Source organism: Branchiostoma belcheri, unplaced genomic scaffold (genome assembly GCF_001625305.1).
Source record: "Branchiostoma belcheri isolate BF01 breed outbred unplaced genomic scaffold, Haploidv18h27 scaffold48, whole genome shotgun sequence".
NCBI classification, from domain to species: Eukaryota; Metazoa; Chordata; class Leptocardii; order Amphioxiformes; family Branchiostomatidae; genus Branchiostoma; species Branchiostoma belcheri.
Genome location: NW_017804109.1, coordinates 1,522,152 through 1,540,732, shown reverse-complemented (window position 1 = coordinate 1,540,732; position 18,581 = coordinate 1,522,152). Strand labels below are relative to the sequence as shown.

The 18,581-nt window shown below is 41.7% G+C and overlaps 1 protein-coding gene across 1 annotated transcript; it reads right to left on the bottom strand.

Moving 5' to 3' along the window:
- Nucleotides 1–18,576, bottom strand: LOC109479325 (A disintegrin and metalloproteinase with thrombospondin motifs 16-like). Its single transcript, XM_019781280.1, has 10 exons — nt 18,444–18,576; nt 17,890–18,013; nt 17,135–17,379; nt 11,176–11,317; nt 3,891–4,017; nt 3,295–3,502; nt 2,624–2,809; nt 1,792–2,004; nt 1,065–1,209; nt 1–180 (listed from the first exon to the last, which is right to left on the bottom strand). Exons 2-10 carry the CDS (start codon nt 17,903–17,905, stop codon nt 47–49), a joined length of 1,416 nt encoding a protein of 471 aa, XP_019636839.1. The 5' UTR covers nt 17,906–18,013; nt 18,444–18,576; the 3' UTR covers nt 1–46.
- Nucleotides 18,577–18,581: the final 5 nt, after the last annotated feature.

Here is an 18,581-nt window from a genome sequence, read left to right as displayed (position 1 = left end):
GCCGCCCAGAGTTATCGTCGAGTGTGTGCGGTCCTTAACGTCTGCGTCAGCTGGCCTGCTCCTGTGTGTGTTTTCTGCAGGACTTGCAGCACTTCTGCCCGTAGAAGCTGTGATCGCAGACATTGTGCTGCGGAACCAGGTGGCACCACCGGAACGCGTCCTGGCAGCTGCTGTCATCCTCTGTAAAAAAAAAAAACATTTTTACCTTTAACACACTGAGGTAGAAGCTTGGTACCAATTCTCTATTGGTTATAGCAGCAGGGAGAAGGTACGAAAACGTCTGAAAACATTGTATAAAGTTACTGCTAGATAAAAGAAAAGAAACAAAGAAAGAAAGAAAGGAGGGCAGGAAAAGCACCACATTTTAACCTTGAAGTAGCTGTTTGGCTACCAAGTCTCTATTGGTTAAGGAGTTAGGAGGGGGAAGGTTTAAAAAGTTGCCGCCGCCATCCTCTGAAAAACACAGTCACATTTAAAAAAACTGTTCAATTTAAGAACACTTGTAAAGCTACATGTAAAGTTGCTGCAAGATAAAAGACAGAAAAAAAAACACAATTACACGTCTAACCTTTAACAAAGAACAGGTAAAACTACAAATGTACACCTTCTGGACAGGTAAACACCTGACTTTGGATATACATTGTATAACCTTTATCAATGGTCAGGTAAAACTCTTTTGTCTTAAGGACAACTCCAATGGATTTTTGCAATTTCAAGCATCTTTCACACTCTTAAAAATCCTTTTGTTATATCTCTTATACATGTAAAAAGGAACAGAATTCCCCCTTACAGATTTAAGAATAGTCCTGAACCATCACTGTTGCGACTCCTGAACACTACTAAATGAGTTGTAAGAAGTTGAGACTGGCTTATGCAAACAAGACATAAGCAAACGTAGTACAAGTAGTTATGTATAGAAATGTGTTATATTTTAATGTTTTATTTTGTACTGTTAAGGCTTTTTATTGTGAAATGTACATGTATACAGAAGAAATAATTAAGGCCATGGCTGCAATGCCTTTTTAACTAATGAACCAGTTTGATTGATCGATTGACTGACTTACCCTCTTCAGGACATGGGTCGAGGTTGCACTGCCTGGATGTGGGGGGTTTGGACTTGTCCGGGCAGCCGTTGGCCCGACTCCCGCGGCTGGCGTCGATGCAGTGCACAAGTCTCTGCTGCAGACCGCCTCCACACTCCTTAGAACACTGCAGAGGGAAACAACAGTCAGTCTACTCAAGGCATGATCAAGCTGGTATGTTACACCATACAGATAGTGGTAGATGTGCTTATCTATACTGACTGTAAGGAAAGACAACTCAGATGGGGAAAATTATCTAAAATATTCCTTATGCAGAGGTGGTCTTTTGTACAGGATTGACTGTATACAAATATGTATGTACAATTTTATATCCATCAAGAAAAGTAATGCTATGCTGTCTGAAAATCTACCGTGCTGTCATTGAAATCCCATTTAGCAGTTCAGTAATTGTAACTCTAAGAATTCTACTAGGTAAAGCAACGTTGAACATTTCTATATTTTGCTCTTGTGCTGTACACTAAATGTCAAAATGATTATATTGTCTAACTCCATTCACCAGCATGCAAAGGCACGACAGAGTTAATTATAACTTTGTGGTTAGATCCAACTTTACACAAACTCAAGATGCTGTAATGTACATAATGCACAATGCCAAGATCGTACAGTCACCCCAAACGGAACATGCGTTGTGTACATAATGCACAAGCCAAGTCTGTAACACTCACGACCCCAAACAGAACATGCGTACCGTGGACCACTTCCCCGTGTACCACTTGGGCATGGTTTCCATCGTCCGGTTCTTGGGGCATTTCGGCTTCACGCACTTTTCCTCGAGCTGTACGGGCGGACGTTTCAAGTGCGAGCATCGCCGCTCTGGGAACTGGCGGTACCAGCCGTTCGAATCCTTGGTGGCGCACTTGAGCAAACGCTTGCGAACTCCCTCACCACACGAAACCGAGCACTGCAGGAGACATATACAGAAGGGAGGGGAGGGGGGTTGGTTAGCCAACGATGCTCTCTGTCATGCTGATCTGTTTCAGTTCTGTTTTTTCCAGTAGATCCTTGCTCTCCTGTACTCAAGTTGTTCAAGCTGACAACAGTTACAGTTACTTTATTAGCTTAGCAGCCATGCAACTTTGTCAAAAGTTTGCTGTATCACTGAACAAATTGTATTTAGCCTTCATTAACATTCGTTGACAAACATGGGTGCATTTCAAAGTTAGCAGTTACCAAGGGAAGTTACGAATGCATGCAGGCTTTAAATCCAAACTCCATGCTTCACAATGCAAGGTGTAATCATACTGATGTGTAACAAACTTCACTGATTTTTACTCAAACTTCTCCCTGCCTAACCCTGTGACCAGTCAAGATCTGGCAGGCCTTTGCAGGAGGAAGAGGGTCAAGGCCATATCAATTCAATTTCTTGGTTCTCAGATTTAAAAAAAAAATGCTAAAACTGCAATATTAACATGAAAACAGACCCAGTCCTCTGTTTTCACGATATCCTCTTTCTGAAATTCTACACAAAGAAATCTAAGAACCAAAAAACTAAACTTGTTCAGCCTTAAGGCAATTCTTACCTGACTCCATGCGGATATGAACCACATCATCTTGCGAGTGCACTTCTTGGAGCAGTGCTGCCTGATCTTGGGCTTCATCTGGTACTTGCAGAGGGAGTCTGGCATGATGACGTACGACCCGTCCTGGCGCATGCTCTTACACTCCACCTCACGCGTCTGGAAACCGTGCCCACACTTCTTCGAGCACTAGAAAAGGAAAAAAACTTGAAGGTTAACATTTGTAACATGTAAATAATGTCTAATAATTAATAAATAATGTGTACCTCAAAAAGTCTAGCCTAACAAAACTGCTGTTAACTGAAGTATTCTGACTCAAGTACAGTTTGATATACATGTGTATGGTGACCAGCCCCTCTAACTGTTATGACACTTGCTACATAATGTAACCCAACACCACAGGGTGTCTGCAACAGCACTAGTTACCATGTTGACATCTGTCTGATACAGGTCATTGACCTTATTTTTTTTTAAACAGAGAAGCAAAAACAACATGTTTTGCTATAAAACACAATGGATAAGCGGATATAGTAAGCTCAAATATTGTTAAAATGTCAAGAAGCATTTTGGCAGATTTATTGTTTGCAAACTTTTGACTCTGCAAGTTTGTCTGCATACATGCAGTTCCCGACCAAACTGCTAGATGGCAGCACTGCACTGCGCAGCATATATACCTGGCTCCAGTCCCCAGCCACCCACTGTGGCGGGCACTCCTGCATGTTGCAGTTCCTCTCGGCGTACGGCTTCGGCTGGTCCCGGCAGCCGTCGGGGTCGACCGGCTCCTGGTCCTGGGTGGAGGTTTTCCGCGTGCAGTTCACCGGCCGCGTCTGTTTGCCGCCGCCGCACGACTTGTTACACACGCCCCACTCTCCTGCTATCCAGCTGTAAGGGGGAAATGACAAGTTTTAAGTAGTGGTAACAGGTTTGAAATACAGTTTTCTCTGTATCATAATACAAAATAGATTACAAACAACTGGATAGATTCCCTGACAAGTCAGATTTTTCAGACGGCTAACTCTAAAAAGTTAAACATTTCTGAGAAGAATAGTAGATGAGGATGATTGAGGAGACCTGGACTACTACAGGCAAGGAGATTGAATTTAAAGCTCCTTGGTACAAGTATATTCAATTCATTTGCTTCTCTGTCTCACATAATAACAGCCAAGACATTTGTGTGGAGACGACCTTTTAATTTGATGCAATCAGCATATCACCTGTTTTGTTTCTCCCTCCATTGTAAATTAACAAAAAAGTAAACAAAAGTACATACCGTGGAGGACAGGGGTCCATGTTGCACTGGTGGGTGCCCGTGCTCGGTTTGGTCGTCTGGTCGCAGAACGAATCGTCCACCTGACGAGACAGGTCCCACAGACACTGTGCCGTCGTCACAAGGGTGCCTGAAATCAACAAAACAAACAAACAAACCTGGTTAGCATTAGTATCATTTAATGTCTTGGGGGGTTGGGACTTTGAACAAAAGTCGTACCTTGATGCTTGTCAATATTCATACCTTTATACATGTAAACTTGTGAGCTCCAACATGTTCATTGTAAAAAAGGGGGGGAGGAATCCTGCACTTCCAGAAAAACGTGATAGGTGCCCTCAGTGTGTTCGAAGATATTTTAGGATGAAGTGCTGTTTCCTTATGCTGGAGTGTTACATAAAATGTGAAATTAAGACAAGAAAGGCAATCCACTAAGAAGAAATGAAGACTACAATGTAGAAAAATTTCCCTTAAACCTTTTTGTTTTCACGACAACATGATTCTCTCGTAAACCTAATCTATACCAAGAACCTCAGAAGAGAGCTGCAGAAACCTTGCCATGGGTGATTGGCAGCTAGCTGCCCTTGTTTACCCACGATGCCACTGTTTACCCATAAACCCCTGACCGACCCCTGACCCCTCCAGGTGAGGAGACCAGGTGGGGCGACACATTCCTGCAGGACGTAGTAATTTGTTGCTCCTGTGACCCGAACCCCCCCATGCACGGTCCTCTGTTTTGTCTGTGATCACTGAGGCAGGGATAGCACTGAACTGCGCTTGGGCCACACCTAGTCAATTTGTTGGTTCTTGGGTCTAAAAAGATTCTGGAATACCAACATGAGAACAGAGTGTGAGGGAAAGGTTTGTGCCTTTGTTGTATCCAGAACTGAACTTTATCCAGAGCCATGCTCAAGCAATGTATCCAGAACCGTGCCTCGGCAAATCTATGTTCTTGGATATGCCAAGACTATCCTGAACTGCGCTCAATCATACAATCCTAACCCTTTCAGGCATACATGTAGAACAAGATAGGCACAGTTCTGGATGCAATAGCCTCTTGGAACACACAGTTTCATGAGAGAATGTAGTCAAGACTGATTCAAGTTTTCCTCCCAGCCCTCTGGTATCATATTGTTTGATCTTTACATTAAAATGAGTAATTACCAAGGAAGTGACTTGGTTCTGCCCTACCCACCACATGCCCTTGCTGTCTGTACCCTCTGCATGGGGGGTTCCCTCTACAAAAAAAGTTCCTAAACTATGACATCATCTGTGTTTCTGTCAATGGGTATGATTTCCCCATACACATCCACGACCAGACCAGCGTTTTGTCCACAGGAGAACAGAAAGGCAGTCTGAAGTGCTTTAAGCTTTTCATCTGTTGTGGGATACACAACACAAGCCTCTATACTACCCATGGGGTTTCCCTCAGTGTATAAAAAAAAAAGTTCCTAAACATGACATCACTTGTGTCTCTATTACTTTCTTTAGAGGAACTTTGCCCAGTGCGTTGTCAAAAGACTATTTCTGGGCAATGAACTAAGCTTGGGTTTAATATGGGAATATAACAGCAACTTCCTTCAATTTTTTCGTGGGAAGTAAGAATTGTGACATATTTGAATAGGAGTAAAAGTTTCGAGATTCTCTAGGTAAGAGTAATTGTCAACTTCAGGTGTTAAAGCCCTCCCGCATCCATCATCATGGTCGCATATGGTGGCGCCCATCTCCGTTTCGTAGCCCTTGGGCCACACAATCGTGCAGTCACTACAGCAGGGGGCTAGTCCACTGGTAGTGGTGTGTGTTTGACTCCCATACTCTTTCTCAAATGCTGAGTGCTAAGCAGAGAAAGCTGTATGTACCATTTTTAAAGTCTTTGGTATGACTCGGCTGGTGCTCTGTACCAACTTGGTCATTGCAATATCAGGTGTGGCTGTGGCACATACAATCGAGTTAGCGTGGCCTTAAGTTATATACACAAGGAGACAAGGTGTTGTCTTTTCTCCAGACGTCTTCAAGTTGCGACCTTCTGAAGTGATGCAGGTGCTTCTTGAGTAGCAGCTAAGGAAACCCTCTCGGCACTTAAAGACACAGACCTGTCTCTCTCTCTCGAGGGGTGCACTTCTAAGTGATACACTGTCTTCAAAGTCAGTTCAAAGGAGGCTGAAACGTAAACTGAAGTGCAGTGGTAGTATAAACTGTCTGGTAGGTCTGCCCTTCTACGTGCTAGCAGGTTCACATGAGGAAGTTTGGATTTTCCCGGGCTCAATGTAGTCACTCGGACATGTCAGCAGAACGTACTGCACCTGCGCTAAACCTGTAATGCATTATGCATAGCACTTGGGCAGAACGTCTCATATAATGTTGTATTCGTGTATATAAGGTTAACATCCCGTCTGTAGTTTCTAAATGTTATGACGGAAAAGATAGTCTATCTACAACGGGCAAAATTCTGATGCAACGGTGAACAAAAATCTTATGAAAACCGTGAAAAATCAGGGTGCGGTACGTTCTGTCAATGTCCAGTCACTTATACTTATAAATGTCACATGTGGACAATTGGCTTAGGCCATTTGTTAGTTCTTATAGAAGTGTGAGGGGAAGGTCTGTACCTTACTGGTACCCACACTTTCGAATTTCAATGAGTGGCTATATATATAAACAGACTATTTAGAGATATTCCATCCCTCTGATGTCACCATGACCTCTTTCTAAATATTTACTGGCTGAGAACCTAGGAAATAATTTAAAGTGGCCTACAAGATGAATGATTTTGCCTGCCAGCCTCTTTCTGCCTTCAGAGCCACCGGCTAGAGTTTGCCTCCTCATTTTCAAACTAACGAAAACAAGGTCTAAACTTAGCTAATGGTGTTTAAATATTGGACAACAAGAACAACACCCAAATTAAAGGACCCTCCTTGCTTCTTCTATCAACTGCTTTAGAAAAGATTTACAGACCAAACTTTGAAAAAAAAAAAGGATTGAATGAAGAAATCAAACTCTTCCATCAATTTTTCAGCTTCTTTTGGGCAGTCAGTCTTTGTACAAAAATTTTAGATGAACTAAGTATATATATATTTGACGTAGAGATTAGAATCTAGCTTATTTTTTTAGACAGTTTTTTTAATAAACAATTTTCTTAATAATAACGTGATTGCACAACAATTGTACAGGGTTTCTTTTGTTGTCTTTAGGCAAGAATTTGAAATCAACTTTTATGTAGAGATTGAACTCTAGAATTTTACTTGCCCTAACTTTATACTCTGTTTTTGCATGCCATTGGGCGATTTTCTCTGTATATAGAATTTGCTGAGAAAATTGTCCTTTTGTCCAGTGAGCCCATCTGTAGCACATGTCGGGTCAGTGCTCGGTGTTTGCCTGTGAAAGCAAATGTACAACGTTGGGCACAAACATTAACAGTGGGGTGACGCCGTTTGCCACTTCCTGTAGGGTAAAACAGGAGCTGGGCAGATGGATGCTTATAACCACATTTAGCCAAGTCAGCAGTTTTCAACTTTTACTTTTCACCCCAGCTGCCGCCATGCCACGTGCCTGTGAAGCTGGTGTGTTGTGCTGATCGATGAAGGGCAGTTATACTGCCTAGACACAGATACAGATCCTTAAAGTTGATGAGACTAGTTCATATTGTGTACTAGACAGTAGTTCATAATCATATGTGTACTCTTTTACTTTTCTTTGACACAGTACATGCAATTAGTCTTAGATGGGTATGATTTTGCAAACTGAAGTTCATATGGATATTATATATCTCATCCGTAGTTTCCAAATGTTATGGAAAAGATATCCTCTGCAACAGGCAAAATTCTAATGCAACATTGATAAAAAATCCAACGAAAACAATAAAAAATCAGGGTTCTGCGTAGGCACAGTATGTGCTTGTTTCCTCATCTCTACATGTACATCTTACGAGTTACCAGGTAACAACATACCCCAGATTCTTGCCTTGTTTGCCCCAATTTGTCAGCTGTCCTTACCGAGACACGGAAACGAAACACGAGACTTTCCCGTCTGAAAGGTGGGCAAGGTGTTCACCTATTCTCAGGACAGGTGTTCTCTACAGGTGAGCACACCTGGGCAAACACTTTCCCTTTCTTTCTCCTTAGAGACTTGACATTAATTTCTTGGTATGTGAAGGAAACCATACCTCAATTCCAAGGATTTTATTTTATTTCATTTGAAACTTTTCTTTCTTCTTCTTTTAAAGGTTATGAAGTCATGAAATGTCCGGCGTACTGTGTTGGGCGTCCGTTGCGCCCAGGACAGGTGCCTGCATTCCTTCCTGTTGCCACAACACCATCGGACGACAGATTAACTGTTTCTTTTCTTTGGGCACAAAGACATCCACGAGACACTTCCTTTAAGGAACTGGCCGGGAGACTTGAGACGATCCTTGTCTGGGACAAATGACCGTAAGTTTACAAAACAGGAATTAAGGAACATTTAGAAAAACTACTTCAGGAAGATAAAGGAAGAGATTTGTACAAATGAATTGTGTTGTGGGAGGGGGGCACTGATCACTTTGACCCTCTGACCTTGTGTTTTGTGGAAAAGGCCAAGTGAAGGGCATGTCAAGAAGATTTGAACTTGGAAATCTCAGAGTTTCTTCTTTTTCACAATGTATTTGTATTACTTTTGAGCATTCTTTCAGTGTGGAGCTCGAGACAAGAAAATTCAAATGTAAATTTTACACCCTGAAATCTAGCAAAATTCAAGGAAAAAAGGAATTATAAATGTCCTCATGATGCTAAAAATTTTTCCAGTAATAGTTACTGAGTATCTGAGCCCACAGAAATACTGAAGAAAGCAAGACAGTCTAGATCTGTCCTGTCAGAGAAGGGTTAGTCATGGCCACTCACTACTGGGAAATTCAAGTCAACTTAGATCTGTCCTGTCTACTGAGGAAGATGAGAGTGACTGGTCGAAATCTCTAGGTGAGAGAATTTCTTTGTGTTGGATCAAAAGTTGTCTCACAAATACTGGAGGTGAGTCTGTCCTGAGTTAGAAAAGGGAAAAGTCAGAGCCGCTCACGTTACGGGCAGCCGCCTGACAGGAAAAGCAAACACTGCTCGCCTTTCTGTGAACAATACTCCTGTTTGGGGCAAACTCAGCAGCCCACAACAAACACGGACACATGGCAGGGGGGTGGGGTTACCTAGGAGGGTTCTCCTGAGCTTAGGCCACACTAATTTACTGTAAATCAAATTCTATAAACTGTGACAAAATTTCACTGTGACAAAATTTCATGGCCTTAAAAAAATGGACATGTTTGTGAAACTGCAATGTGGTTTCTCCTGAGCTTAGGCCACACCAATTTACTGTAAATCAGCTTATATTCGCTGTGGCGAAATTTCGCAGCCTGAGAAAAATGGACATGTGCACAAAACTATTCTCTTTGGGCCACACCAATTTACTGTAAATCAGCTTATATTCGCTATGTGGCAATATTTTGCGGTCTTAGAAAAATGGACATGTTTTTGGAGCTATATGTTTTCGTTGGCGGCAGGTGCAGAAGAAAGAAAGTTGGCAAATTATTTGTTTCATGCTAATGCCAAAAAAACAGTTACTCAAGCAACTAGATAATATTATGATTTCCCAAAATAATATTCAGTTGCTTGAGTTTTCTGCCAATTCTCCCTCTTTTTTATTAAAAGATTTTTGCACACCTTTTTGAGCACATTTTTAACCAAACACGTCACCTTCCCTTGTATTTCACAGTCCATGTGCATGCACACTCGTCCCAATACCTTTTCTGACGCAAACCCTAAACAAAAAGCTTAGCAAATCTGTCCTTTTGCCAACCTTCAGTAGAATGGGCCTCACTTAAGCCGTGAAGAGGATCATTTGGTGGCCACAATCACGAGAACAGGTTCCACATTGTTCCCGCCCCCCACCCCGATTCTGTGTGAGTGCGTCCCCCTAAACACTAACCCACTCCCAGGGTGGTGACGGAAAATAAGAAAACACAACAACAGACAGGATTGTGGCTAATAATAATACTACAGGGCTCGAAATACATTCTGCATACCTACACTGGGTAACATTGAAACTTACTTGCACCGGACAAAATTTAGTAGCCTGGGTGCCATCCGATTTGTAACAGCATTTTTTTTGGAGTTGCCGTTACAAATCGGATGGCACCCTCTCTCTCGGATGGCACCCAGGCTAAAAATTTACCTGCACCATACAGAATTTAGACTGTATGGATGGATCACAATAAATACTGGTTGGAAACGATTGTTTCTTGTCATGTACCTCATACCATTATAATTAGGTAGTGACAGTCAATACAGCTAGCGCTAATGAAAATCCACATACACCTACATTTGTACATAAACCAGTACATGGACCAGTGCAGGTTTATTTTAGGTCCAGGTAGACATCAGAAATACCTGCACAGCTCCAATTTTACCTGCACTGAACCACATATTGTACAGGTCAGGTATTTCCAGCCTTGTATTGCTTTGTCAGAGGGACACAGTCGGGCTATTGTACAATTCTCCAAGACCGCACTTCGGAACGGCGTCCGAACAATCGGCACGCGTCGGCCAAACAGGTGACGACGGAGGCTGTGAACAGGTTTCTTCGCTAAATAATGACCTCTGAACCGGTCTGTTATGTAAATAAAGACCGGTTATAAAAACAGCTGACGTTTGGGCGGAGAAATGACCCTATAGGTTAATGGGGTGAAGTCAGTTAAAGACGTTTCGACAAAAGGTTTGGTCGGAGATGTTTTCGTTAAATCGCGCTTTTATATCCCACTTCCTGTGCCATTGTGCGATTTTGGTTTGTTCAAAAATTTGATATCAAAGTCATTGATTCGGGCAAGTCTTTAATTCACTATAAAACACTATATAACTAAGGACAATACAGCCTTGTAATTCTGGTCTATTTGAACAGGTGGTCACTGTAGACAGGATTCTTAATGCTTGAATGTGTCAGTGGGAAAAGTCATCTAAGGGACCACAAAAAGTGGACACACTGGCAATGTGGTCCCTATATCCATTTTGTTTTGTGTCCTTCGCCTCCTTGGTTGGAATAGCTACCCAAGTGTCTCCAAGATGAAATAAATGATAAATAAATACTAGATACTACCTGTACAGGTTTGGATGTTTTTGACCAATGAAGTGATGGACCAATAAATGATGGACCAATCAAGTGATTGACCAATTAAGTGATCCACCAAATAAGTGATAGACCAATGAAATGATCGACCAATGAAGTGATCGACCAATGAAGTGATCAACTAAAGAAGCAATTGACCAATAAAACTCACCTCCCCCGCACGACGCGGAACACTGCGAGGTGACAGCGCTCCAGGTGTAGTAGCTCGGAACTGGCTTCTTTTCCGTCTCGTTCGCCGGCTTCGGAACCGTGTAGGTGAACGCCACGCCCTTGTTCTCACCTTGGACCAGCAACTGCAGGGGAAAGAGGAAAAACAACTTCTAAGAAACCCCGTAAGACCTTTACAAGTGGAAGGAGGAACCTTCTTAGAAACCTCAGATGATATTTATTTATGCAGTATAAAGTAAAGTGGAATCATTCCTCAGGTAACCTATCTTCAGTCATTAAGGTTCTCACTAACTTTCTTCCTAGAAGAAACCTGACATCAAGACATATTTGTGTTACATTTGTCTTTTCCCTGAAGAACTTCACTTTTCAAGAAACAATATACATGGCCTGTTACAAAGAAATGAAAGTTTTCACTAAACTTTCTTCTTAGAAAATTCACAAGATCCTTGTGTTGGGTGAGTCCAATTTTTTTTGTTGGCAATTACAGGTGAATCTTGTTCATAATGACTTCTACCAACACAGATGAACTTTCAAGACAAGATCCTTGTGTCATGTTTGTCTTTTCCCTGATGGACCACAAAAAAATTAAACACAAGAGCGATGTGCTTTACTGAAACAGTAAAGGTTGAAGTACAGTTTGTTTGTGTGTTTTGACACGATGCAGAACCCGTTTCCGTTTGCAAATCTCTGCCCACAACATCCCAGTAGCAGCTTTTCGAGGTGCGCTATCAGGAAAATTGTCCAGCACGTCTCCATCTTTTATGTGTAGAGACTGTTGTTTGAAATGCTGTCATTTCGGTAAACACAGAACTGCACTTTGTTAAACCTGCCTTTCAGCACAGCCTCTTCAGATGGGGATTACTTGTGGCAAGGAGTTTATTATTCCACAGGCTCCAGTTGATTTTTCACCAGGATGCCAGCTTAGAAAGTTTGGACTAAACCCTGAAACTTTTCGAGGGGAGGGGGAAAGGTTCAATCCAGCTCTAAGAAACTTGTGGAGGAGTTACAGTAACTGTTAGAGACAACAGTCCCCCTAGCTGCTTCCTTGTAAACTGCAGCTCCTTTCCAACTGCAGGTTACAAGTACACGAATCCAGCAAAACAAACCATAACTGGCTACTGTATCTCTGAGCTCTGTCTGGTCTTTGTTATTAGAAGTTACTCCAAGTCCTCGATCTGCACATGGCAGGCTCTACAGGCCAGGCTGTCTTGTGTCTTTCAGTGGCAGAGAAAAGAAGGAAACACTTGGAAAATATTTATGGGAGAAAGCGCTACATGATGACATTTATGCCTGTTGGTTTTACTACGCAGAAGAAACAGTTGCGCTATAAATACGCCAGCGAAGAGGCTGTTGCTCTAACTTCTTGTTTGCCTCACTACCACAATATTAGCCGCACAAATCATGTCAAACCTTTCTGTTTAGAGAATGAACTCAAATATTTACCCAAACCTAGCCTTTCCTGGCAACATTGCGGCCATTTGAGAGACACCTGTATTTATAAAAGGTGCAGATGTCTTGCCTAACAGAAAAATTTTCCTAAGAATAGAGTTGAAAGGAAAACCACACATGTTCATAATATTCAGTAAATTAAATCTTAGCAAATTTTGGTCCCAACATTTCAAAGGTTTACATGTATATTACAGCAAATTAAATCTTAGCAACAACTTCAAGATTTCGTCACAAAGTGTGAAGAAGCCATTTAATTGCTCTTGAAGTTTAACTCAAAGTCACAAGTTTTCCTGTCCCTGACCTTGAACTAAGCTCTGTTTTCAAAACTGCTCTTCATGTTTTTCTACAACGTAACTTATTTTCATTTGTGGTTTGTTGAGGTAAACACTGGAGCAAGCAAAGTGCCACACTTGGATAACTTGTCACAGTGTTCAAAAGAAAGGAACATCACTCAAAACCGTTTCAAAACACCGCTCAGCCCTCTCAAGATCTACGAAAACATTTGTGTATTTGGGAGGTCAGTTTTTCTTGGAAATGGTGGATAACCAGAGAGTTGTGCCTGGAACTACTCCCTACCAGGACCCTACTTGACAGGAAAACACGGAAGTTTAGAATATAAATATCTACAAGTGTTCCTACTGTAGAGTCAATAGTGTGCATGGAGATAAAATATAGGCTCCACATGCAGCATGTCAAAAACTGCGGGTTTGGGGGTCTTCAGGGTCTTTGGGAGCTTTTATGTGCTATTTTCTGATTGCATATAGACAACATAGCCGGCCTGGTTGAATCACCCCCGTTTTTATAACTGGGCTAATCAGAAAACAGCCGAAGAGCACCAAACCCCCAGTTCTATAAGCCTGCTACGGAGGCTAGATAAGTCTAATACATGAGTGTTTAATGCCAGGGTTTGGTATGTGTCTTAAAACAGGAGCCAAGGCTACTCTAGTTGACAAGCAGAGGGCACAAGAGAAGTCACCTGAAAAATTACGAATTTCTAAATCTCTTCCTATTCAGTACATAATTCATTTCTTTCGTCTGTAAAATCTGTATCACTTCTGTATTGATTCTGCCGGTATAACCACCCTTCAGCGTAACACACCAGCTTTGCAAGCACGCAGCGTGGCAGCAGCTGGCTACATTACAATGAACGACTTGTTACACTCATTCTTTGCACAATCATGTAAATCATATTTCAATCCCTCATCACGAAAAAAAGCTACGTGACCATGAACAAAGCGCAACTACAACTAGCAAGGCAGCTTAGAAAATCTCATGAACCACACACAGTGAAGCTTAGCTTTGCACATCAGTGAGGGCAGGTAAGGTCTACACAGCAATGGTCCAGACACCACAGGACAGGACAGCACACTGTAACATGTCTGTCAGGAACAGGCCTAAACACACCCATGAGGGCAACCAGGCTGCTTGGACAACAGGTGGAGCTGGCCTTCGGAAGTACGCTATGATTTCAAGAATTTTCTGCTAAAGACTTTGAATTCTTTGATTAAAGCTTCCCCAACAGTTTCATCAGAATGTGATAAAAAGCTGAAGGGCTGTTGGCAGCTGAGTTAAGAGGTAAATTTGCTGATAGTTTTCACACAATTTCTTTAAGTGTAGCAGAAAGAAAACTGAATCTGTACAAAATTAATAATATTATGATTCAAATGTCATTGAATAATAAGATACTTAAATTCATACTTCTGGAGTTTGGCTTATTTTTGGCCTGCTTTCAGACATTTTATCAGCTTTCTTTTTCGCACTGGTATCTTTTTTTTTTCGCCAACCCAATGTAAAAACGCCTAAAAACACCAAAAAATAAGCTAACGTTAAAACCCAAACCTAATTGCTTTGACTCCGAAGTTTGAGAGTAACTGTCATCATGAAAGAACCAAATCTAAAGTGAAACATTTTTTAGAGAACCATCTTAGTGCCAGACGTGGCCATCTGCATCTGGAATTACTGTATTACACTGTAGGACTGTGATTGAGCAGATGAGCCGACCACACGCCCACTCATCACGATTCCTTCCAACACAAATCTTTACATTTCTCCACCCTGTTGTTTGGCTTTGCTGTGGAAACACCAACTCCTCAAGGACTCGGAAACACAAACCTTTAAGGACAAAAGGTGACTTGCCTTGATTCAGCAAAAAGACAGAAAATATTAACGTTATAGCTGGTCATGTTATGATTTTGTCTGTGAGTTGCATAGTGTACTCATATGGTTGTCTCATACTTATTTTATTGTTGTTACTCTCTTTATGTAGTTTGCCATACATTGTACCATGTGCAATTGTCGTGCAGTAAAGTTCTTATAATTTCCCCTGGCATATAAGTCTCAGTTTTCTATACTATTTTTGAAATATTTTTATATTAGGATGATGATGATATTTGGCTAATTTACATTTACCTTCCCAGTAACCCAATAAAGTGTGGTGGAGACTATACTTATTTTCAAGTCCAGGCAGCATGACAACGTGTAAAATCCAAACAATACAGCAAGACTTAGTGTAAAATACAAGCAACTACCCGATGGACTCTACAGAGGGAGGCAAGTACATCTGTAGCCTCTCTCTTCCTTCCCTGTGAACTAGCTTCACCACCTCTCAGAGGGGCAGTTGACACGTGTACGGGTGATCGAGTGTTATACACAGCCTGCTGTCGTTGGCTATTGTGCTCCAAACGGGTTCGCGACCCCGTGTACTTGTGTTTAGATGCGGTGAATGGCTGCCAGCCGAAACCAAAAATATACAGAGGAACTCGATACGACCTTGGAGTTAGAACAGAAGTGGAAGGAACAGTGGGGCAATTGAGTAGAGTAGGCCTGGCGAAACAGGGCGACACAAGCCTGACGCCTTTGATGCCATCTCAGACATCGTGCTCAGGAAGTTAAACGTTACAATAACAACCCAACAACATCAATTATCCAGGGATTAACCTGTCAATCAGGGCTGTGTGGCGGCCATCTTGGTATCGACCTTGGGATATGACTTTTATGCATTCTATTGAGCAAACAAGTTCAAAAGTCCTTGAAATCCCAATCACACTTTCTACAAGTGTTCTATGACTTGTTTTCTTATTCTTTCATTTCTTTATTATTCTATTTTCAAATTGTAAGAAGTTGTTGAAATAATATTTTGTCAAACAAAACTTGATAACCAACAAGACTTGTAAGATCTTGGTGGCGTCCTTGGGATGACTTTCACACAATATTCTTTTGAGCAAACAAATTCAAAAGTTCTTAAAATCTCAATCACTTTTTCTACCAATGTGCTATGATTTTTGCATTGATTCTTCAGATGAAAAGAAGTTGCTAGAGAGCCTAAAATCTGATTTCTTTTCAAACAGAACTTGGCTGATGACTTGGGATGACTTTCACAAAATATTCTTTTGAGCAAATGATTCAAAAGTTCTTGAAATCACAAATTTTCTACAAATGTGCTATGATTTTGCATTGATTCTTCAGATGAGAAGAAGTTGCCAGAGAGCCTAAAATCCATAATTTTCTCAAACAGAACTTGGCTGATGACTTGGAATGACTTTCACAAAATATTCTTTTGAGCAAACAAAGTTCGAAAGTTCTTGAAATCCCAATCACAGTGTTCTATGACTTGTGCTCAGTCTTCAGATTGGAAAAGTTGCTCGAGGGCCTAAACTCGGTTTTTTCTCAAACAGAAGTTGATCAATGACAAACAAGACTTGTAAGATCATCCTTCAATCAGCAAAACTCATCTATGATGTCTCAGTAAATGTTCTAAGCGAGTGATTTTGCTTGTTGATAGTTGATCAGGCTCACTTGTCCCAAACACACTTCTTTTGTCTTTTGCATTCCTCGCTGCTTTGGGAAACAAGAGAGCAATTAGGCTCTTACACACTTCACTACATCACCACTCTCCCATACAATTTCTCACAGTTAGTTATCCATTCGGAACTTGACTGCTTTCTTTTTTTTTAAACACACTGTCTTAAGATTTGAAAGTTTGTATAGTAATTCCACTGAAAGAAAACTTTACACCTATTTCTTCCCACAACTTACTAACAGGTGAAAATGAGTACCTACGGGTTCCATTAGGGAAGTCCTCTCGAATGGGCTGTAAAGCTGGAGGTCCCGTGTTTGAAGATTGCCTTCTATCAAACACTTCTATCAAGTCGACTATCACATAACATCCTACCTCGATGACTACAGCTTTCTTGCTCGGCCCTTTAGCAGTGAGCATCTGTAGGGTCTGCTGTAGACGAAAGTGGTTCCCCCAATCTCAAAGTCACCACACTTTCCACCGCTTTTTAACATTATCTCACTGTACTTACAAATATACATTACAAGACACCTACCTCAATGACTACAGCTTTCTTGCTCGGCCCTTTAGCAGTGAGCATCTCTGGTTCGTTGTAGGGTCGGCTGTACACGAAAGTGGTTCCCCCAATCTCAAAATCACCACACTTTCCACTGCTTTTTAACATTATCTTACAAATGTACATCACAAGAAACCCTACCTCGATAACAACAGCCTTCTTGGTTGGCCCTTTAGCAGTGAGCATCTCTGGTTCATTGTAGGGCCTGCTGTAGACGAAGGTGGTCCCCCCGATCTCCACCTCCCCCGGCCAGTCCACGGTCCAATCGCCCGTGAGGTAGTACTTCCCGTCCAGGTCTCTCACGGCCAGATAGCTGGAGGAGATGTTGAGTTCCTCCACTCTCACACTGCGCGCGCCCGCTGGGATGGTCACGATTGGGTGGTACTCTGGGGTAGTAGGGGGAAAATATTTGTTTATTTATGGCACAGAAATATGTAACATACATGTATGTTAAAAAAAAACTACCAGAAAGTGTTGTGGTAGAAAGTGAACAAATAAGTTGATAATAAATCAGAACAGCAATAAGTCCTGAAGCAAATGAGTGGGAGAGGTACTCTGGAGATAGTGGGGAAAATGTATTCAGTCTTCCTCAGCAACTTAAGTCTTTTGGACACACAGGTTTTGACCCCAAGAAGGCAAATTTTTGCCAAGACAGTCCAGCTTATCCCATCTGGAGATGATGATAAGTCCTGGAAGAAATTTCTGAACCCTTCTCCAAAATCTTAAATCTCTTATGACACAAAACTAAATACATTTCATCCCTTAAATCATCCCTATCTGCAGCAAGAGAGGGACAAATTCAGAAACAAAATAGGAACTTGGCAAAAGTCAATTTCTTTGTGGAACCATCTTTTTAATTGATCTAGAAATGAAGCTGAATGTAAAGCAGTGCTCACTGTTGTCCTCGGGCATGTCGTGGAACTCTCCGTACACGAAGTCGCAGGTGGAGTTGTCTCCGTTACAGACGCCGCAGCTGTCATGGGTGGCGTCCGAACCCAGCACGTGGTCACAGCCTACTTTCTACAGGGAAGAACACAGAATAATGTACATAATCTACCTTTGTGTACAAGGTTTTGTTGTCAATGTGTCTGTTTGTGTGTTAGCTTGTTTTCCTTAGCTATTTGCACATTATAGCTGTCATTACACCAGTACGTGGTTGCAGCCAAATTTCTACAGGTCACAACATAGATGTACATTAATATTTGTCTTTGTGTATCAAAGCTTTGTTTTTGGTATGTGTGTTTGCTTGAGTTTCGGTAGTTATTCAAAACATTATAGGCATGTAGGGGACACGGACAGAATTTCATCGATGGATCCAGTCTTCAATTTACTCAGGCAGGTCATTGTGCAGACAGAATCAGTAAGAAGGTACTCAGAATAATGAATGAATAAAAAAAAATTCACAAAAATATAGACTTGGATATATATAGACAGATATTGAAGTATTGACCTCGCAGGCTCCATCCACGCACACGTCCAGCCGATCCCCCTCCTCCACACACCGCGTTCCGTCCTTGACCTTGCTGGCAAGGGCGTAGAAAAAGTCGAAGTCTTCTGCGATGCAGTACAGCTTGCACTGGTCAGATTC